We start from the raw sequence: 22654 nt of genomic DNA on the forward strand, positions 1-22654 counted from the left end.
GTTCTCTTAAATGGAAGAAAATGCTGTTAGATGTGGAACTGCAGAAATGTAACAACAGTGCACTCTGCTGTAACAAAGTTGATAAATCAAGTATTGAGAAATTCTTTGATCTAAAAACTCGGAGCCGCGATTTCTAGTGGGAGGCATTCTGCCTATTGTTTTGAGGCCAGAGTTAATGGCTAGAATTTACATGTATAATTTATTTAATTGCTCTGGCTTCATAACCAGCTGCAAGATCAAACGGGCTATTAACATCTGAGTTTCTGTTAGCCTGGGAACCAGAAAGAAATGATGTAATCTGAAATGAATTAGTGGTACTGTGTTATCAATTGAAGGACAGAAGGAATGAGAGAATTTAAGCATTTGTCATGAGAACATCCAACTTATCAGCACTCTGCCTGTGTTCTGTATGTAAATTTATTTATTTTTATTTTATTTTATTTCCAGTTTGGTGACCGGGGAGGTCCACTGGGCTCGAACAGCCAGTTTCAGTGGAGGTCGTAGAGAAAAGCTCCATAGTACAAAGTATAAACTACATAATACAGAATACATAGTACAAAGTAAAAGCTGCATAGTTCAAAGTCAACACAATTCAATATATAGTTGCTAAAAGGTGAGAATAGCTCCATAATACAAGTATAAACTACATAATTCAGAATACATAGTACAAAGTAAAAGCAACATAGTTCAAAGTCAACAAAATTCAATACATAGTTGCTAAAAGGTGCAGTAAACACCTTGTAGGTGTAAAACAGCAAGTAAGAACAATTGAACTGCAACATATATACAGTATATCTTAATATATTTACATGTTTGTAGCTTGAGAACAGATGTAGAGGGTAGAATTTGTTCCTAGGTTGCAAATGTTAGATAGTGATCTGAGAGTAGTTATTGGGGGATAGATCCCTGGTAAGCAAGGGAAAGAATGCGACTTTGGATGTGATAAGTTAGGTAGGTAGAGTGCAATTGCACTTCCAACTTTGGGAGAGGTGAGAATGGAGCTGGATTTTGAAGAGTTCAAAGTTTTCAGAGATTCTTAGAGATGGCGGGAGGGAGTTCCATTTTTTGGCTAAGGTAAAGGACAGAAGTAGCTGCCCAGCAGGACGATTTGGTTTATACACAGAGATTAGGTTTTGGAGGGCAGATCTTAGGGGTCTGAGAGGGGTGTATGAAGGTAAGATGTTAGCAAGTGCTGGACATGTATTAGGTTTGAAAATAGGCTTGTGGGCAGTACAGAGCTGGAGGTAGTCCAGGTAACTGGAAAGTTCTAGCCATTGCAGCTGATGGAGGTGTATACAGTGGTGAGTACAGAATTTGGATGAGGTTGCAAACTTTGACATTTTGTGGTAGCAGGTTTCCAGTTTAGAAGCGTTAGAGGAAGATAAGTTGGTTAGTAAGGGAGCACCATACAACAGAGAGGGTAGTAAGTAGGTTGAGGCGAGGGTCTGTTTAGTTGAGGGGGAGCAGAAGTGTGAGTTTCTGTACAGCATGCCAAGTTTCTGATGTGTTTTCTTAATATTTAGTTTAATATGGGTATCAAATTTTAGATGCTCATCAATAGTAACCCCAAGAAGTTTGGCAAAAGGGACAATTTCTAGAGCGGAGTTAGCATGGCTGATAATTTTGAAGGAGGTTTTGTCAAGATGGATAGATTTTGAAGGGGTGAATAGTAGGATTATAGATTTATTGGCATTTAGGGAGAGGTGGTTTTGAAGCATCCAGTTCTCCGTAGTTGAAAAAGCAGTTTGAGTTATAGTTTGGAGCTCAAGGTGGTTGGAGGCAGAGCAGACTAGTGTGGCATTGTCTGCGTATTGTACTATTCTGGTGTTGGGAATTGATGTGTGGAAATCATTAATGAAAATATTAAAGAGCATAGGGCCGAGTATGGATCCCTGGGGTACCCCAGTTGGGGTTGGAAGGGAGGCAGAGGTACCAGTTCTCCATTTCACAGCCTGGGATCTATCAGAGATGTAGCTGCTAAACCAGCTAATGGTGTTTTGTGAGAGGTTAAGTTTAGAAAGGTGGGTATGGGAGACAGTATCAAAAGCTTTGGAGAGGTCGAGGAGGACTGTGGATACTAGATTTCCGGAGTCACGGGTGTGGTTTACTATGTCTAGGAATGAAAGAAGAGCTGTCATTGTGCTATGGCCAGGACGGAACCCATGTTGAGATGGGGTGAGGAGTTGGTTATTTGTAAGGAATGGCATTAGCTGGAGGTGGATACATTTCTCAAGAAGTTTTGAAATAGGAGATAATAGTGCTATGGGTCGGAAGTTGGAGAAGTTATTATTTTTGCCTCCTTTGTGGAGGGGTAGGATAAAGGTGGTACACCATAGTTTAGGGACATATGATTCCTGTATGGATCTGTTGATAGGTATACTAATGGGAATGGCAATGCTGTCTGCTGCTAGTTTTAGAAAGATAGAGGGGATGTTGTCAGGGGCATTGGAGCAAGGCTTAAGTTTAGAGAGAAGTTCTTTATGTATGATGTGGGGATGGGTTTGAGATAAAAGGTAGAAGGAAAGGTTAGGATGGAAGATTTTAGAACTGTGTTTTCTCTTAGATATAGCTAGGAAATAGGAAGATTAGACTAGTTTGTTTTTCTGTGATGTCAGAACTTTTCTACTGTATTATTTTGAACATTTCTCTGTGATCTCTGAACTCTTGACTAGCACTGTGCAATAAGAAGTATTGTCTTGGTTTTCATTATTAACTAATTAATTATAATTAACTGTGGCTATTTTGTGTAGAGATAATTTAAGCTCTAGAGTACATTGCATGTATATAGTGATACTGGTCAAGCCACTCCAAATAAGCCTTGACTGTTCAGTTGCACTTACCATTTGGATAACAACATTGCACAGTATAATTGGACACCCTTTCATAAGGGCCTTTTGGTAGCTGATAAATATTAGTGGGTGGTGGCAGTGTTTTCTACCATATAATCTGGGTAAAAGGTGCACAGCTGGAGAACCTGTGCCAGACTTCCCCAGGAGTGTCTGTGTGGTTGCATATAACTCTTATCTCAAAGTTTGTGTGTGTGTGTGTGTGTGTATATCAGCTACTTGGGCAGAGACACGAAGCACTGGTTGGACAGAGAGGGTACGGGAGGTTTTAGCTTGCCCACTAGACTGAGATCTGGACCCTATAGCTGTGCCAGTGGGGAGTCTTATTGGGGATCTGGGGAGAAACCAGCCCCAGACTGACTGTGATCTCTGTGTGCTCTTACGGGAAATTATACTTTACTGTGTGTGTATTTGTTATCCTCCCCTATGTGGACACCCCTCACTGGTATTAGTGGTGAGGACTGAGGATCCTTGATTGCTGGGCAAGTGCACGGGTGTCACACAACATTTTCCAATATTATAGAATAAGCTTCCCCTTACTATTAGAATTAACATCTTCAGAAGTAATTTTAATATGTGCATAGGAAGTAGACGATATCAGCAGTAGTTTACTGCAATCAAGTTTTTTGAAATCCAGTGCATTATAAGCTTGACAGTTAAATGTATGAACTCGGACCTTTTAGAATGTTTGAGACTTTAGGATTTAAAGATGTGTAAACAAATGCAAAACAGGACTGTTTTTATAGACCCATAAAAATAAGGGTGTTGTTCCATCTTTATAGATAAAGGCACAATACATGAGTGAAGCTGTGTTGTTAAGGGATTTCTGTAGTCAAAAAATGTACACCACAGATTTACGGACTAGACCAGAAGTCTTTACCTAAAACAAGTAAATTAAATCAAGCTAAGCTTGTCAATAGGCTAAAAAACTGCATCCATACATGTCATACAAGTTAATGATTCACAAAATTATGAATAAGTGAAAGTTTAAATCATAATTATCCACTGAAGTCCTTAAAGGATACAGTTAAACCTTTGGATCTTCTGAAGTTCAGCAATCACAGATCTAGTAAACAGAAAACATGAAACTCATATTATTGCAGTTTTAATTAATTAAGACCAAAACGTTGCCAGTGCCAAATGCTAGCTTAGACTACTAAAGGAAACTGCAACAGCTGCAGTTGCAGAAGTAGAAATGGGTCTACTTCAATCATATCAACTCCATTGCCTAAGGTCAAAAAAGGATAAGCTTACTTTTACGTACCATGACAGTCTTCAGGCAATGTTAACTGCCAATTTTTATAACTGGATCTGTGTCGCCTGTACTCCCCACTGTGGAGAATTTCTTTCTGCACTGTCAATCACTAAATATACTGCCGCGAGACTGTTCTGACTTGGAGAAAAAAGCAAGAGCATTCCTTTTCCTCCATGTCAGCACATTATCAGAGGTGGCAAATCTGGAGACTGATGGTGTGAGGAGAGCAATGCCACACTGGGAATAAGTTGGGCTTGTCTTTGGTCACATCAAGTAGACCCGTAGAAATAGGGGTGTTGCTCTGCCTTTAAAATGGAAGAGAACCTAGCTTAAAAACGACAGCTGTAACAGCCAAGGTATAGTATGTAAATGTCAATATAATCAGTTTTACTGAATTTAAACATCTACTGTTATGGTAAGTATAATTTAAGCAACTATACTATAGTCATTATTAGATCACTGTTGCAGTAGTGTAAACTATATGGGTAGATTAAAAGAGCTTAGAAAGAAAAGGAAGAGCGGGAGAGGTATCAGAGTTCAACAGCCTGTGGAGAACAGTCCTAGCAAAATCTGTTCTGGACTTAAGAGAAAGTCTCTAGCTTGTAGTACTTTATAAAAGTGTGTAGAGATGTTCCAGCTGCTGCCTCTAGTATAATTCTAGAGGCCACCCCTTTCCAAAATGCTACAGAGAAAGCCAAAGCCCTGGTAGAGTGGGCCTTAACCTTGCATGGAAGTGATTTTTTATGGTGAGCGTAACAAAGACAATAGCACAAGACAACCATTTGGAAATTAATTATTTTCGTGACAGCTGTCCCTTCTTCATACCTTCCTAAGAAATAAACAGTTGATCACAATTTCTGAAGGTTTTAGTCCTGTCAGTGGAGTATAAGAGTTGTCTGTTGATATCCAGAATATGTAAAATTTGTTCTCCCTTATTTTTAGGATCTGGAAAGAAAACGGGGTGAAGAATAACCTGTGTCAAAGTAAATTTTAAAGCTACTTTAGGCATAAATTAAGGATTTGTTCTCAAAGTTACCCTATCCATGTGAAAGATGAGATGAGGCTGACTCATCATAACCACTTGCAGCTCAGATATGCTACTGGAGAGACAAGTTTTTATCCCAGAGATTACCCCTTCTCTGGAACAGGCTCTTCAGCCATGTGAGGCAGAGTTCCTCCCTAATCAAATTCAGGCCTAACTTGGACACTTGGATGGGGAACAGGAATTTCATCCCTCGTTTGGCACCTCTCTCGCTAATGCACAGGCAGTCTGTAAATGGTTCATCTTCCAAGCCCCTGCTTGTAAATGTTTCATCTCCCAAGCCCTGCTTACACTTGTCAAGAGTACCACAACTTTTGTCAGAGATTTGGGATGCATGGCTAGGCTTAAAAATGTCCTTGTGATCATTAGCCTTGTGAAGGCTGCCAGCCTACCTAGACAGAATTTTGTAAATAATCCTATGTCATCTGTAAATATTAATATGATCCACAGGCTTGTTTTACAAATGTAAGAGAACTATATGTTATGATTAAACTATATGTTAGGTGATGAGCTTCAAAAATGTAACCACAGTGCAGGCTGCCTGAAAAGAGCAGAAATGTGTATAAGCTACATGCCTACATAAATGTATTTATTGATGGTAAAGGCTGGAATATACAGACTTACCTTGCAAATTCCGAGAAAGTAAATAAAGAATTTTACAAGTGTGTTTACTAGAACTAGAAGACAGAATGTCTCCAGCTGGAAATTCTTTCTATTGTTTGAGACAGAGATAATTATAGGTTTCAAGGGTTCATAGGTTGGTACTAGGCTATCGGCCCTAGGGCCTATACCATCCTAGCCATAACAATTCCCTAGCTATTTCTTCCCACACTATTTACTTCCCTGGACCCCTGTCTAGCAGGGCGACTGACGTGATCCCTAGATGAATTTCCTTTCTCCCATCCAATCATCAAGGTTCCTCTTGAAGAGGGCCAAAGAGGTGCTCTGCTTAACATGTATGGGCAGTTTATTCCAGAGTCTGGGGAGTCTCTGGGTCAGGAACCTATCCCTCCAGCATGTTTTGTTTATTGTGATGATAAAGTTTAGATCCCTGGAGGGGTAAAAGTATTAACAGTTTTATGATTCCCAGTTCCAGGCAAGCTTCTAAGAGATAAGTATTTTTGACACTGAGGTACTAACGTTTAAGTTTCTGTTGGCCTGAAAACTATAGGCAGAGGTGACAAAAATGATGTAATCTGAGATAACCCAGCATAAATGTTTGATAATTTAAGAACCATGTCAGAGAGAAAGTCAGTGCATTTTGTATTTTGTTCTGGACCTGTAAACATCTCTTCAACACTTCTCATCTACATCTTCTTGGCTCTGTAAGTAAGACATTTAGGGCATAGTATCTCTTAGAGATATATAGGAATATAGCAATAGCAGTCTAGATGTTTTCTGTATTTATGTGAGACTGTTCTGTAATGTTGTTTTAAAATATTTCCAATGATTCTGAACTCTATTGTCACTAAGTTGAGTATTGTCTTGTGCTTTTATTATTTATTATTAAATATATTTAAACCGTTTAATCATGGCTGGTTTTGTATAGAGATATTTCAGCTCTTAGAGTACTTGCATATGTATTTGGTGACACTGTACAAGCCACTCCAACAGCCTTCAAGTCTTAGTCAGACTTACCATTTGGATAATAGAACATTACAAGTAGAACTGGTCACCCTTTGGGAAGGGCCTTTTAGTAGCTGATAAGAGTAGTTGGTGGCAGCTGGTACTACAGTGCAGCAGTCTGGGCAGAAGGGGGCATAGCTAGTAAACCTGTGCCAGCCTTCCCCAGGAGTGTCTGTGTGTTGGTATATACATCAAATCTCTGTCTCAGTTACTTGGGCAGGGACACGAAGCACTGGTTGGACAGAGAGGGTGCTGGAGGTTTTGGCTTGACCACTCCACTGAGATCTGAACCCTATAGCTGTGCCAGTGGGGAGTCTTATTGGGGATCTGGAGAGAGAGGGAAAAACAGCCCCACACTGACCATGATCTGTTTGTGCTTATAAGGGAAAGTGTACTTTACTATGTGTGTACTTGTCATCCCAATGTGCACGTCCTTCACTGGTGTTAATGGTGAGAACTGAGGCTTTTTGATTACTGGGCCAGTGCAGGGGCATCACAACCCTAGTAAACACCTATGAACTAGCTGAAGTCAGAGCAATTCCAAGTTAGAAACTTTAAATCAGCCTCATGAACTGGTTCAAAAGGAAAACAAGTTTCTCCAAAACAGAGTTAAGGTCCCAAGAAGGAGTCATCTGCCTTCTAAGTGGTCAGATAAGGAAAACCTCTTTCAGAAACTGTTTGACTTGAGGCTGAATACAAAGGGAGGGATTTATTGGCAGAAAAGTGGAGATAGCCAAAGAGTATGAAAGGTCAGTGGATAATAAGTCAAACAAATACTACAGAACCAGAGCTGCCCAGGCCTGAAAGGGGACCTGGTTCTTACTTTGACACTAACTAGAAAATCTTTTCCACTTACCCATGCATGATTTTCTAGTAGTAGGTTTCTTTGTGTTCTTTAAAACCTGATGCATGTCCTTAGGAAAAAAAAAACTCAAGTCTATCATCCAGGCATGAATGTTGAAGTGTATCAAACAACTCCTGTCTTGTGTGAGAAAATCCCTTATGTGAGGAAACTTGTGGTAATTGCCCATAAGAATTTTCAGAAGAAGGGACAAAGTACATTTGCGTAAGCTGAACTTACCATAACAGTAGATGTTTGAATGACCATTGCTGCAGCAGCCTTAGCTATATGGGTTATATCCTGCCAAGTATATGACAGCTGGCCAGCTTTCAAAGCTTAAGGGCATGCTGAAGCTATGGTAATCTACCCATATAACTAAGGCTACTGCAGCAGTGATCAAAGTGATAAATATTGTACAGCTGTGTAAGTTGAACTTACCATGGAGATGATGATGAACCTTAGGATTTTGTTTTTTGGTGACTACAGTATATGGTTTTGTGGTAAAAAAGTAACATTTAATGCAGGCAATATTCTAAATCTTAGCAAAAGAATATTATAAAGTCATTCTCCATGGCTAACTCTACTGATCAATGCACAGCCCCCCTGCAGCCATTCTAATGTCCCATTACTTGGCTATTTGATGGAACTGGGATTTTTCATAATATAATGTTAATATCCAATTTTAAGCTAAAGTTTATACTTTGCAATTATGAAATATAGGTGTTGGCCATAAATTTATTTATTTATTTTTATTTATTTGCAGTTGGTTTACCAGGATAGTCCATTGGGCCAAAAAGAACCCGTTTTCAATGGAGTCCTGGGGAGAAAAGCTCCAAAATCAGGCAAATTAGGTACTTATAAGATTACTACTAAAATTATACAAAGTAAAAGGATAGAACATTATCGTCAAAATTACAAGCATTCAAAACAATACAATACAATGAAGGTAAACATGATTAGTTAGTCATGATATATTACAATATGGGGTGGTTTTTCAGTAGGCACATGTAATTTGTTAGGTAGAGTGAGGTAGTCTTATGTTTAAGAGGGGGAGAGCAAGAGCATTCCCATTGGGATTTTAGATGTGTATGAAGAGATTTTTTGAACATGTGCTGGTTGGAGGTGGTGCGTATGGATGGTGGGAGTGCGTTCCAAAGGCGGGCTAGGTTAAAGGATAGTAGGTGTTTGCCTGGGGGATGGGATGGTTTATGAACTTCTAGTAGGTTTTGGTTGTTAGATCTTAAGATTCTGTTGGGTAGGTGCATTTTAAAGACTGAAGACAGGGAGGGACAAAGAGAGGGGCTGAGAATGAGCTTATGAGCTAAAGTCAGTTGTATATAAGTGAGGTGATTGGGTAGTTCAAGCCAGTTTAGTTTTAGGAGAGAGGAACAGTGATGGGTGGATGATCTGTGGCTGTTAGCGAATTTGGCGATTTTATTATAGCAGGAAGCAAGCTGGTTTTTGAGAGGTCTGCAGATTAGTTAACAATGGAGCTCCATAGAGGAGGAGGGATAAGAAAGGAGGAAGCGAGTGATTTTGGAGGAGCTTGTAAGGAACTGATTCTGCCGGTAGAGCATACCTAGTTTTGATGGGTCTTTTTAATATTCAGTTGTAGATGGGAATTGAAATTGAACCGACTGTCAATTTGTACACCAAGTAACTTGGTTTCAGACACCAGTTCCAAGGGTGTGTTATCTTGGCTTGTGATAGAGAAGGTGTTTGTGTCGAAGTAAGTGGATTTAGAAGGGGTGAATACCATTAGCTTTGTTTTGGAGGCATTGAGGGCTAAGTGATTTATTTTCATCCAATGTTCTGTGATTGAGAAAGCTTCTTGAGTAAGTTTCTGAAGCAGGGAGGAAGAGGTGGCAGAGCAGATAATGGTAGAATCGTCTGCATATTGGATGATGTTAGCGAGTGGAATGGATTTGTGGAAATCATTTATAAATATATTAAACAGAAGGGGACCAAGAATTGATCCTTGGGGAACTCCAGTGGGGGTATTAAGGAAAGAGGAAGTGGCCTTTTTCCATTTAACGGCTTGGTGTCTATTAGATAAATAGCTGGAGAACCAATTTATGGTGGAGGGAGAGAGGTTAAGTTCTGAAAGTTTGGTTAAGAGCAGGCTGTGTGATATAGTATCGAAGGCCTTAGAGAGGTCAAGTAGTAAGGTAGAGACAGTGTGGCCTGAGTCGCAAGCTCTATTAACAGTCTCAAGGAAGGACAAGAGGGCTGTCATAGTGCTATGGTTTGGCCTAAAACCATGTTGTGTAGGTGTTAGAAGGTTATTATCTAAGAGATGTGGTAAGAGTTGGATTTGGATACATTTTTCTAGAAGTTTGGAAATGGGGGACAGGATAGCAATAGGACGGAAGTTGTTGACATTACAATTGCTGCCTCCTTTATGCAGGGGGATGATGAAAGCTTTCTTCCAGAGTTCGGGCACTGTGCATTCATTGATGGAGCGGTTGATTAGGATGCTAATAGGATAGGCGATTGCTTCTGCAGCTATACTTAGGAAGTAGGAGGGAATGTTATCAGGTGCGTTAGTACATGGCTTTAGTTTCTGAAGGAGTTTCTTTATAGTGGAAGTTGGTATAGGTTTTAAAGAGAAAAGAGTAGAGAGGGGAGAGAGAGAGTGTGAGGATGATGAGGGTGATGTGGGGGTTAGAGAAGTGGATGAGGTGGAGGAGGGAAAGTAGGTAGATGAGAATGTGGGGGAAGAGGTAATGAGGGAAGGGATGCTTGTGGTAGAGGGTGGGGGTGAATTAGATGTAGAGGTGGAGCATGAGAAGGAGGAGGTGAGTTTGCAAATAGATTCAATGAAAAAGGAGTTGAACTGTGTGGCTAAATCTGTGTCAGAGGTATTTGGGTCGGGGTTTGGGGTGTGTGGTTTGCTGGGGTTAAGGAGGGTAGAGATCCCCTTCCAGAATCTTTGAGGATTAGTTTTATTATTGTTTTGGAGTGTATGGAAGTGTTGTTTTCTATCAGAGATTATAAGCTTTTTTACTTTATTACGTAGGTTTTTATAAGCAATGTGGAGTTCTTGGGTCTTATTTCTCAGATAGAGTCCCCATGCTTTGTTTCTAAGGCGCATGGTTGATAGTGTGGTTTTGGTTAGCCAGGGGGCAGAATTAGTCTTTATTCTTTTAGGTATCAGAGGGGCTTGGGAGTCAAGTATATCTAAGAATGTTCGGTTAAAGTGGGCAACTGCATCATCTAATGGTAGTATTCTTAGATTGTTCCAGTTAATTGCTTTTAAAGATTGTAAGAAGGTTGATGGGGTAAAGTTCTTGTCATTGCGGGTGGTGATGTAGTTATGGGTGCGGTAGGAAATGCATGGGAGTCAGAAGGTGAAGATAGGCATATGATCACTAAGAGGGTCAGGAAGAATACCACTATCAGAATAATAGTGGGGATGTGACACTAGAATCCAGTCAAGAATGGTGCCAGAAAAGGGCACCATGTCTTAGAACATTTTCCTTATCCTTTCAGCTTCATTTATGACTGTGTTAGTCTCAGAAAACTTATTATTTTTTACAGTGCTTGGTTCACTTGATCAGGTATCACTGGGGTACCTTCTATGTAGTGTCTGCATGTTTCACCAGGTGCTCCAGTTTCCTTCCACATCTGCAAAGTATGCTGTAAGTGAATTAGCCGTCATCTAAACTGGTGTGTGTGTGTGTGTGTGTGTGTGTGTGTGTGTGTGTGTGTGTGTGTGTGTGTGTGTGTGTGTGTCCTGTGATGGACTGTCATCATATTCTGCATTAGTTCTCTGCCTTATGCTCAGTGAGTGCGAGAGCAGGCTCCAGCTCCCCTGAAATCTTGAACAGAATAAAGCATGTATTGGAACTGAATGGATGAATGCATGTACTGTAGTCTGTAGCAGTATTGTAGTCTAATGGTATATTGCTTAATTTCTTTACTGTGCTATAAGAACTGTGGGCTCACTACTACAAATTAACTTGGATCTGGTCAGGTTAGCTAGAAAAATTGATTAAATGGTGTTGGAGAAGTGTGTGTTCACATGCTTCGATTTTATAAACTTGTACATGTATTTGCATTCTGAAATATCCAATTAAAAATAAAAATAAAAACTAACACAGACATAAATGAAGCTGAAAGGATAAGGAAAATGTTCTAAGACAAAAGGCATTATTTTAATGTTGGCTTTTATAATTTCACATATACCAATAAACCTTTCAGCATGACAAAAGTCTCAGAATTAATTGCTGTATTAAAAGAGAGAATTAAAAGAGCATAATTCTCATACCGACAGTTCATTTCTTACTTACCTGAATTTTAAAATTAAACCAGCAAACTGTGTAGATACATACATTTAAAATGACAGAGGAATATATCAGAATAACAATATTCCTAAGTATGTATGGGTAAAGCATAAATATTAACTTAAACATGGTATAACATTTTCAAATTAAGTAAAATCACCATCATAGCATGATTACATTGATAAATATAATTTCATTCTGAATTAAGATGATTGCTTATAGAAAGACAGGAACTCAATTAAGCCATTTCCTCCTACCTGTTCTTTACTGAAACTACTGCAAAAAATATTTTGTGACTTCTGCTTGTAGCACATACTTCTTCAAAATTCCAGTTTAGAGTTAAGTGCATCCAAAATTGCAGTGTCACACAATTATGCTATTGTACAATTATTCTGTGATGACTGTGTCCCTTGGTTTTTTTTCTGTTTGAATGTTTCTGATTTAACATAATAAGTAGGACCTCCAGTCCACATGCACCAGCCAGTGTACAAAAATTCAGAATCCAGTGAATAAAAAACATGCTCACTCTGATGCTTCTAACAGACTGAATAAATAATGGATAGTCCAGTAAGTCTAACTTTGCTAAGATCTGCTACTTAAAAAGGCAGGCAGTGCGAAAAACCAACTTATCATTTGTAATGCAAGTCCCATAAAATTCAATGTTCTGGCAATGAGTAACCATACACAAGCATTTCTAGTTTAGCCCTCATACTTTTTCTTAAACTCATCATGGAGACTAATCAAACATACTGTAGCTATCTTGCTAATCAGGGTGAGGGTAAATTTAGTTATTCAAAAAATGGATCTGTCAAGGTTGACATCTACCAAGTTCTAAGCTCAGTATGCAAGTGTACAATTCTCAGTTTGACTATAAGCAAATATTTAAAATGGGCTATCCAATTAAGGATTAAGAAGGAAACAGCTGATGACAAAGTATGGCATTTACTGACCATGTCTTCAGTGTGTTTATTTATTTGTTGTGCTTATTGCACTGGTTTTATTTAGTTTATATTTACTGACCATGCCTACATTGATAAAATGGTAGACAGAGAAGATAGCGAAGTACTCAAAAAACTGCACTTGGTCAAAAAAGTGTTCTCTCCAAATGAGGTTGTGGCCAGGGTATATAACCGACACAAGATGCAGGGGTCTAGTTGTTATGTTTGTAGCTGCACTATATAACACTCCCTGTACAGTGTTCGAAAGACTTAGCCTGCAGTAAAAGTATGGGTTTCAAAATGTGTTGATCTTCTTACTTTTGATCAATAGTTTTCACTGAAAGTATTTTCAGGGTCCTACATCTGTAAAAGTTACAGACAACTAGCAAAGGATTTAGGAAACTCAGAAAATAAACATATAATGCCTGCAGTTAAAAGATGACCAAAATATGCTCATATTCTTGAAATGCACAAGTATAAAACTACAAAATATTTACTTTCAGCTGCACAGCAACTATAGTTCATCTTTCAACCTCACTGTTCTGGTATAACACAATTTAACATGTCAACCAAAGGGCCTTTGTGTGTAATACAGGATACATGACAGTACAAGATAAAACGCAAAGCTTAAAATAAGGGCCTGTAAAAACCCCATCATTTAGAACAAGTGGAAATTGTACCTCAAAAGCCACATTAACAGCGTTTTCCATTCTCTATCATTGGCATGGCTACCACTTGATCATTCAGACAGTTTGACAAATATCTGGATTCACTTACTGCTAACTGCACATTTAGGTGGTGTTAAAGGTGAAATTGTTCAAGAAGTTCACAGACAATGTTCTTGTTAAGTTGGAACATTAAATGCATTAAAAAAGTAAAACAGAAACTACTGCTAGAACATTTATACTGTACTATGTCCTCAATTCCAAACAAATATGCAACTATTTTTCCCCTCAGCATATTTATAACCAAAGATTAAAGAACATAAAGAAATGCTGTTAAGTAAAAATGTTTCTTCTGCCGTTTTGCAGCCATTAATTCTCTCGCACACAGACATAAGTTTAGAAGAAGGAGGAAGCCTGCAGCTGTTAATTCTCTTGCACAACGCACATATAAGTTTAGAAGGAGGAAGCCTGCAGCGGAGTGCAGCCGTTAAGTAAAATAAAGCGTTTCTCTGATTTTCTCACATATAAGTTTCCCTTTTAATAAATTTTTTACCTGGTGGAAGAAGCCTGCCCTGCAGCTGTTAAGCAAATAAGCGTTTCCGTTTCTCTCGCACGCACATGTAAGTCCATTTACATATTTGGAGGAGGAGCTGGGGAAGAAAGATGTGCTGTATGCACTGCCACAACCTGACCACAAACTAGCCTGCAGAAGCTGACGTCATCGCGCACGCCCTGCACGTGATGATGTCAGGAGAAAAAATTAAAACAGGAAATTCGGAAATTAAAGGGACCACATGGGAATTTGTGGCACCCTAATATTTTTCCCTCAAAATTGGTATTTACCAAGAAATTTGGTATGGTTGAGAGGTATGCCTCCCTCCATCCTCCATATTTTTGGTGTGTTTTTTATGCCAGGGTGTGGACATTTATTTTTTGTTGTTCCTAGCATTGTCCTTTCAGGGCTCAGCCTCCATCTCTCGGCTGGCAGGAAAGCTCTGAAGGGCTTTGTGCCCAAACTTGTGTTTTGGGCAGCTCAGCTTGAGCTGCTTGAGGGTTTGGGAGCATGGAAGGTGTCCTGAAGCTTTGGAAGCTAGCTGACTGTTATATCCTTAGTGGGATATAACCCATAAAGCTAAGACTACTACTGTCATCACAATTATCCTTGGAGAGTCCTTCTGAGTCTTTACAAGGACCTTGGTTATCACAGGAAATGGTGGAAAATCATACAGGAATACTCCCATTCCTGGGAATGAAACAGCATCTGTCTTCTAAGTCTGAGTGCAGGATCTTGGAGCAGAATGCCTTTACCTGTCTGTTGTGGCTGGAGGCAAATAGATCTACTTGAGGAATTCCTTACAGATGGATCAATTTGTGGACGATCCCAGGGTACAGTATCCATTTATAAGGGTCTGTCCTGGTTTTGCTCAGCTTTTCTGCAATGATGTTTTGCTCTGACAGAATGTAAATAGCCTGTAGTGAAAGATTGTGCTGAGTTGCTAAATCTGAAGCTACCATAGATATGTGGAAAGGGGGTAGAATTTGGATCCCCCATATGCTTATTTAACAAGTCACTACTGTGTTATCTGTTAGTGTGGGGAGAGGGTCTGGGACCTAAAGATGATTTAGGGATTTAAAAGCATTTATTACAGCCATTATTTATTTGATATTTGTGTGTTTCATTCTGTCTTGCTTGTTCCAGAGACTGTGAACTTTCACCCCCCCCCCCCCTTGCATATACCTCTCCATTCAAAGTCAGAGGCATCTGTGGTTACAGACTGAGTGAGGGCTGAAAGGGAAAAGGGAAGACCTGGGATGAGAGATAACCAAGTTCACCCATCATAGCAATTCCCTTCTTATAGAGCACATGATTAGAATATAAAAAGATAGGGGGTGCTAGTTTTAATTCCAAACTGATCTGAAGAACCACTGAATTGTCCACATGTGAAGTCTAGCCAAAGGGATTATAAGAATTGTTAAAGCCATGTAACATAGAATCCCAAGATATTGTTTTGTAGATGCCAGAGACAGGTTGGAGAATATCATGAAGCATTCCCTGTAAAACTGCACTTTATCCAGAGGATGAAAAGCCATCATCGGGAATGTACCTAGAAGACACCCAAGGAACACTATTGTTTGAGATGGAATAATAGGAGAGTTTTCTATAACCTGAAAGCCCAAACTACAAAAAAAGTTTCTTACCTTAGCCAGAGTTTCTTGATAAGTTTTAAAACAATCTGTAAAAAATAAGGTAGTGTACACTTGGGAAAATGTAAATACCAACAACCTGCAATGGGGTATTACTGGTGCCAGGCACTTTGTACACACCATTGGAGTTGTAGACAAACCAAATGGTAAGGCAGATAATGGGACGTGTAAACCAAACACAGAAAATCTTTAAAAATGTCTGAAATCAGTGATCATTTGAATGTGATGATATATAGCTTTTAAATCCAGAGTTAACAAAAAATGAGAGACAACAGGGACTATAGAAAGAGCCTTTTTGAATGTTAAGATTTTGATGTGAAAATTTGGAAAACAAAGGTCTAGGACAGGTCTCTAGGTTGGAAAGGAAAGGTCTGGGACAGCACTCTGGGTTCATTCTTTCTTTAGCACCAGAAAGACTGTTGAATAAAATCCTAATCCTGACCCCTTGACATAACATTTGCTCTGAAATAGGAGGAAACAAGGAGCTTTGATTGGATGGATGTGGAAAAATCCCTGGAAAAGAAGAAGAGACTCCCACTCCCAGCCTTTCTGAATGATTCTTAGAACCCAAGTGTCTGAAATTATCTGGTGCAACACAGGGAAGTGAAGACCTAGGCTCTGGAACAATTTTAATAAAATTCCATGGTGGGGAAGGGGGGGGGTATGTAGTCAATCTGCTTTTTAGATTGTCCTTGGTTTTGAGAGGATCCTCCCTTCTTTTTTGATCCTTCCTGACATTGCTTTCTGAAAATGTGCTTGCCTGTTCCTTGCTGAGACTGTTTCTTTAGTGTCCTATAAAAAGGATTCTGAACAGGAAAACAAGGTCCTATTAAATTTTGCCATAGAGGGTTAAAGAAAACTGAGTATCCCCCCAAACTAATTTTATAGGTTCACGAGTATGTACTAGGCTAACAACCACAAGGGCATTTTAAGCTTATTCATGCATCCCAAATCTCTGACTAGTTCTGGTACATATGATAACTGTAAGCAGGGGCCTGGGTAATGAAACATTTACAAGCAGGAGCCTAAGAGACAAAACATTTACAGGCTGCATCTGCCGATTATAGACACATGTGCCAAACTAGGGGTGAAGTTCCTCTTCCCCATCCAGTTGTCCGAGTTACAGTTGAATTAGGTTAGGGAAGAACTCTGTTTCACATGGATGGGGAGCCTATTCCAGAGAAGGGGTAGTCTCTGGGATGCATACCTCTCTCTCCATCAGGTCCTATTTATATCACAGGCAAGGTTCACATCTTTATAATGGGTAATTATGTTGTTGTTTGTTTTGCAGATATGCAGGAGGACCCTCAAACTGGGGCTGGACAATATCTTGTACGCCAGACAAAGATCTCCTGTCAACAGCCTGTAGGAGAGAGAATGCAGGGAAAGGGCTTTGAGGTGAGCTGCTTAGGACATGTTACTTACTCCCTGTATTCTTTCAGTGATGAACCTCTGTGGACATTCCGATCGTTGGATGTGCCTGGATAGGTGCATACCAAAGGGGCAACGCACTCTGATAGACATCTGATGAACACTGGATAGAGTTGAACAATGACCTCCTTAGACCTAGATGCTATACCATTGTTTATAAATTGCACAACATAGAATGATTTCCTCACTGCTGTTGACATGCAATGGTCAAAGGCTAGATTACTATGTGTGTTCCCAAGTCCCTGACTACTGGGTTGTCTCTTAGGGGTGTGTTGTCAATGTGATAGTTACCAGGAGTGGATGACCTCCCAAAGGATACTATTATGCATTTCTTGGCATTTAGTTTTAGTTCATGGCTCTCACACAAGTTGTTTGTGTTAGCTCTTCCTGGAGAACATTAGTATCAGTGGGGATTCAAGGACTGCTCCAAATTGGCAGTCATTTGCAAATTTGGTCAGCCAGAATCCCTTGACATTGACCATGACTTCAGAGAATTAAATTTATTTATTTTTTTATTTAACATTTGTTTACCAGGAAAGTTCGACTTAGAACAAAGCCAACTTTCAGCGGAGGCCCAGGGAGAAATGCTCCAGACAGGCCAAAAAGAAGTGGCCCCAGGACCGATCTCTGCGGGACTCCGCTTGTGACTGGCCTCTTTGTAAAGGTGGACTCTCCAATTTTAACTTCTTGGGTCCTGTCTGTGAGGCAGCTGGCTATCCACCTGGTGACATAAGGGTTTATACGTAATCTCTTGAGTTTGTCAACAATGCACAAGTGGGGTATTGTGTGAAATGCCTTGGTCAAGTCAAGGGAGACAGTGTGAACCATTTTGCCTTCATCCATTGCTTTGATGACCTTCTCAAAGAAGTCCACCAGGTTAAGTAGGTATGACCTGCCCTTGACAAAACCAAATTGGGTTGGTTCCAGTGTTTGGAAGTTTCCTATGTCATTACTAATCATTTCCATGATAATTCTTTCAATGGGTTTGCATATAAGACTAGTGAGCCTTATGAGTCTGTAGTTTCCAGGTAAATGGCCCACCCTTGTGCAGAGGGATGACTGTTGCTGTTCTTTATTCTTGAGGCACGAATTCTGTTAGGTGGTTACACTTAAATAGCAATTCCAGACGGCCTTATAGGTCATGTTTCATGTTATTTAGAAGGCACCCTGGGATACTGTCTGGGCCCATCAATGCAGTAACCTTGCCCTTACAGTGAGCATGGAGGACCTGTTCCCTACTGATATTGGGGGGAGTTATATTTGATGGTATTTTCTGACGGGAGGTTGAGGGGGGGAGAGGGGTAACATTAGAACTGAATTTGCTATATCTTCATAGGTTCAAAGGAGATTACATTGCTAATGGCTCAACAGCCCTTACAAGCCTTGCTGGTTTTTACTTAATTTTCTATCACTAAAGGAAAGATAACAAGGGTCAGCAAGTGGGGGTTTGGCAATTTTTACAGACTGCCTCCTGTCTTTAAGGGACATGGACACCACTCCAGGAGTGAATTTGCGATTTCCCATCTATTGGTCCAGATTGCGCTTGAAAATGATCAGGGAAGGGCTCTGCTTAACATGAATAGGAAGCCTATTCCAGAGGAGGGGCAATCTCTGAGACACATATCTGTCTCTCCAGCATGATCTATTCATGTCAGAAATCAAGTTTAGATCCTTGGAATTGGTAACCCTCATGCAGTTAGTTTTGCAAATAAGCAAAATTTCCATCAAGACTAGGTTAGGAACTGCCTTGTGGGTCTGGCATAGATCACGCCTCAGTAATCAGCAGAAAACTGAGTACAGTGATGGGCTTTTAATCAATCCGCATGTGACATGTTGGTTATACCTTATATTTTTTTTTTTATGAGAAACCTTTGAGGATGCTCCAACTGTTGGAAGTGCCTGATGAGGTACATTCCAAAGGGTGCATTTTACTCGATTGTTGGTCTAATGAGGGCCAAGTACAGTAGTACCACGACATCCTTAGATCTGGATGCCATGTCCTTACTTATAGGCTGAGCCACACAGAAGGATTTCCTCACCATTATGGAAACATGGTGGTCAAAGTTTAGATTACTGAGCATCCAGATCTCTCGCCACTGGTTCCACTCTTATGGGGGGTGCTATCAATGAAATTTGTAGGGGTATTTGACTTTGACTTCCCTAACAGTATAATTATGCACTTCTTCGTATTTAGTATGAGGCCATGGCTCTGACACCAATCATTAGCATGTATCAATCCTTTCTGTAAGATATCAACATTGTTTGGGGAGTCAATGACTGTTCCCAACTTGAAGACGTCAACAAACATGGTCAGCCAAAGGCCATCTACATTTGCCTTGACATCTGAGACGTATATCCCATACAGGAGGAGGCCCAGCATTGCACCCTGTGGAAGTCCACTGGTGACTGGCCTCTTGCTGGATGTGGATTCTCCCACTCTAAGAACATGTGTCCTACCTGTAAGCCATTTGGCAACCCATCAGTTGATGTAATGGTTTATTGCCCAATTTTGTGAGTTTATCTATAATACCCCAGCGGGGTATTGTGTCAAATGCCTTGGCCAGGTCAAGGTAGGTAGTATGCACTGACTTATCCTTATCTATGGCTTGGGTGACCTTCTCAAAGTCCACCAGATTGAGTAGGCAGCAACTGCCCTTGATGAAGCTAAACTGGGTCAGGTCTAGAGTCTGGAGATTTCCTATGTTGTTAATAATAAGATCCATGATTATCCTTTCCAAAGCCTTGCATATGAAGCAAGTCAGACTTATGGGTCCGTAGTTTCCTGGGTCCACTGATTGTCCCCCCTTGTGCACATGGATGACTGTTGCTGTCCTCCACTATACTGGGACAAAGTCTGTCTGGAGACTGTGGTTAAATAGATATCTGAGTGGGTCTACTAGGTTATGTTTCAAGCTATTTAATAGGCACCCTGGAATTCTGTCAGAACCCATTGATGGATGCCATGTTTCCAGCTTTGGAGAACACAGTGACTATCTCTTCTTTTGTGACAGCAGGTAAGGGAATGGTAGGTGCTCTTTCATAGGGAGTGGCCAGAGGTGATGAGGGGGTGAAATCTGAGCTGAATTTATCGGCTAGCTTGTTTGCTGTTTTTTCTGGCTGAGTATAGGTAGTGCCATTTACAGCCAACTCAGCACATTGCTGATTGTTTCCCTTAAGCTTTTGGACATAACTACAAAAAATGCTTTGTGGCTATCCTTTGCTTGGAAGGCTATTTTAGTCTTGTATTTAGCTTTTGAAGACTATGACTAGTTTCCTGATTTACTTGTTGAGACTAATGAGTGAGGTTTGTTTTTCTCTGGTGTTCACCCTCCCTCTTCCGTCTAGACAGGAATTTCTTCCTTCTATTGTATAGTCTATGCCAGGGGTCCATCATGGTAACTTGTTCTTCTAGCTAGACCCGGGTTTAGTTTGGTCAGGTACTGTCAGTTCTATGCAGTTGTTAAGTGGTTGTGCAGAGCATTCTTGTATACTTCTGTATAGGCTTCCTTGTTTTCAGAGTTAGAGGGGGTTAAAATTAATTAGGCTATCACTTAATAGAAGGTAATTTGCCTTAGAAATTTTTTTAGGATTTGATGGGGGTTCTACCTTTACATTTATTTCACAGGAGAGAGATTTATGATCCAGTCTTACCAAAAAGGACATTACGCTAGGGGGAGGGGGGGATGCAGCACTTCCCCATGTTTGTGAGTACTATGTCAATGATATTTGAGACCCTAGTCAGAGTGCAGATCAGCTGTTTCAGAGCATCTGCATTGACAAAGTCCAAGAATCTCTCAGCCTGTATGTTAGAGGTCATGTATGTTTCCAGTTTATGGAGGAGTAGTAGAAAATGACCCAGGAGTAGTGTGTTGGGATGAATGGTAAGCGATTCTAGTAACTTCAAGTATGCGGAGTGGATTTTATGGTTCATGGCTGGGGAGCTGTAGCTGGGGATGATATGGTGGGGGATTTTGCCTCTGGTCAGCTGGACATAAGAGTAGCTCAAGCGAGTCATCCTGCTGGACCAATCTTGAGGTGTTATTTTTTTTTTTATGTAAATGCAAATACCTCCTCCTTTCATTGTTTTTCTTTTTCAGAGGGTGGTCTGAATGTGTAATAGATACTGTAGCCTTGCACTGCAAGGGTGCTTTCCACGGCCTTGAACTATGTCTCTAAACTGCACAGATGTCAGCATTTTCCAACAGCATCCGGGTTAGTGCAGTTTCTTATTACGACTCCTAGCATTGAACAGTAGTACCTTCAGCTTGACATCAGAAGAATTTGTTACAATGGTAGGTCTTTTGGTTTGGCACTGCCTAAAAAAGGCACTATGGGGTGGTTAATGCCTTGGCCAGTATTCGAAAGCCTAGCGGCGACAGTTACAGATCAACTTTAGCAAAGCAGTGTGGTCTGTCAATCATGTCATCCTAGGCAGACAAATACTGGGATCCCCTTGGAATAACACCAACAGCTAAGCCAGTTATTGAAGTCAATCATTTTGAATTTGTATCGTGGTAGCATTCTTTTTGAGGGTATAATGCCACCCAAAGTGAGGCTCATACCTGCCTTTGACATGTATTCAGAGATGTCCATTATGTTCTTCATATAGACCAGGGAGGTATGTCTCAGCTCATTCAGACCCACAAAGACTATGACTGAGTCATACTCGTACTTGCGGTTGACAGATATCAGTGCCTGCATGATCTGTTGAATCCTGGCTCCTGCCAGACAACAGAGTGCAACCCTCTCTTTATTCAACCCGGTGAAGGCAGAGTCCATGTGTCTCAAGATGGAGTCTCCTTTGACCAAGATGCTTGAATGTGCGGCACATTGCCTTAGGGGCCTGCTTGTTGAGATACTGTGAAGTGTATTTTGCGTGTACTGGTTGGTGTTGACTTGGTTTTGTTGCATGTGGTTTCTAATGGCAGTGTATGGGAGGACTCTGAGGTTTTGGTAAGTTATTCTGAGTACCTCTGCATAAGTGGGTTTATGTGTAGAAACCTTATTTAGTGAAGGAAATAATATGCATAAGCTGACAACCTGTCATTTGATCTGTCAGCATGTGAGAGTCATGTCACAATTTTCATAGTGTAACTACCTCTTTCCCATACTGTATTTTCTTGTTTCAAGATTAAATGGTTGTCAGTATACATGACACAATTGCTACATTGCCTCAGGATGTCCATATCCACAAGGCTGGTCACAGAGATAGCAGGAAAGTGCCTATCCATGGTTTCATTTTTTTATTTTTTACTATGGGTTTAACCAGGAAGAAGACTGGGTAGATTTAACTGAACTGGGGTGATGGTACACAGGCAAAGAATGGGTGCTATACTCACTGTGAACTGCAGCTATCCAACAAGGCAGGATCCTGCTCTGTATGCAACTCAAATGCTCCAAGAGCGGCAGGCAGACTGAAGAAGGTTACAGACATAGTTATTCTAAGGGAAATTTTAACTCGAAAGCATTTGCATCTATACAGGATATGGGTAACCAGAGCTGTGCAGACAGCAGCCTAG

The 22654-nt window shown here is 40.4% G+C and overlaps 1 protein-coding gene across 2 annotated transcripts in view; it reads right to left on the reverse strand.

Annotated features, from left to right (window-relative positions):
- Positions 1-22654, reverse strand: part of CCHR1.PART1H5orf34 (chromosome chr1.part1 C5orf34 homolog) — a 1113566-nt gene that overhangs the window by 34475 nt on the left and 1056437 nt on the right. For both annotated transcript variants that reach the window (XM_044076898.1, XM_044076888.1), the window contains exon 11: positions 3872-3912. In XM_044076898.1, the coding sequence (XP_043932833.1) occupies positions 3872-3912 (41 nt within the window). The remainder of the gene's footprint in view (positions 1-3871; positions 3913-22654) is intronic.

This window comes from Protopterus annectens, chromosome 1.part1 (genome assembly GCF_019279795.1).
Source record: "Protopterus annectens isolate FY-2018-M chromosome 1.part1, PAN1.0, whole genome shotgun sequence".
Classification (NCBI taxonomy): Eukaryota; Metazoa; Chordata; order Ceratodontiformes; family Protopteridae; genus Protopterus; species Protopterus annectens.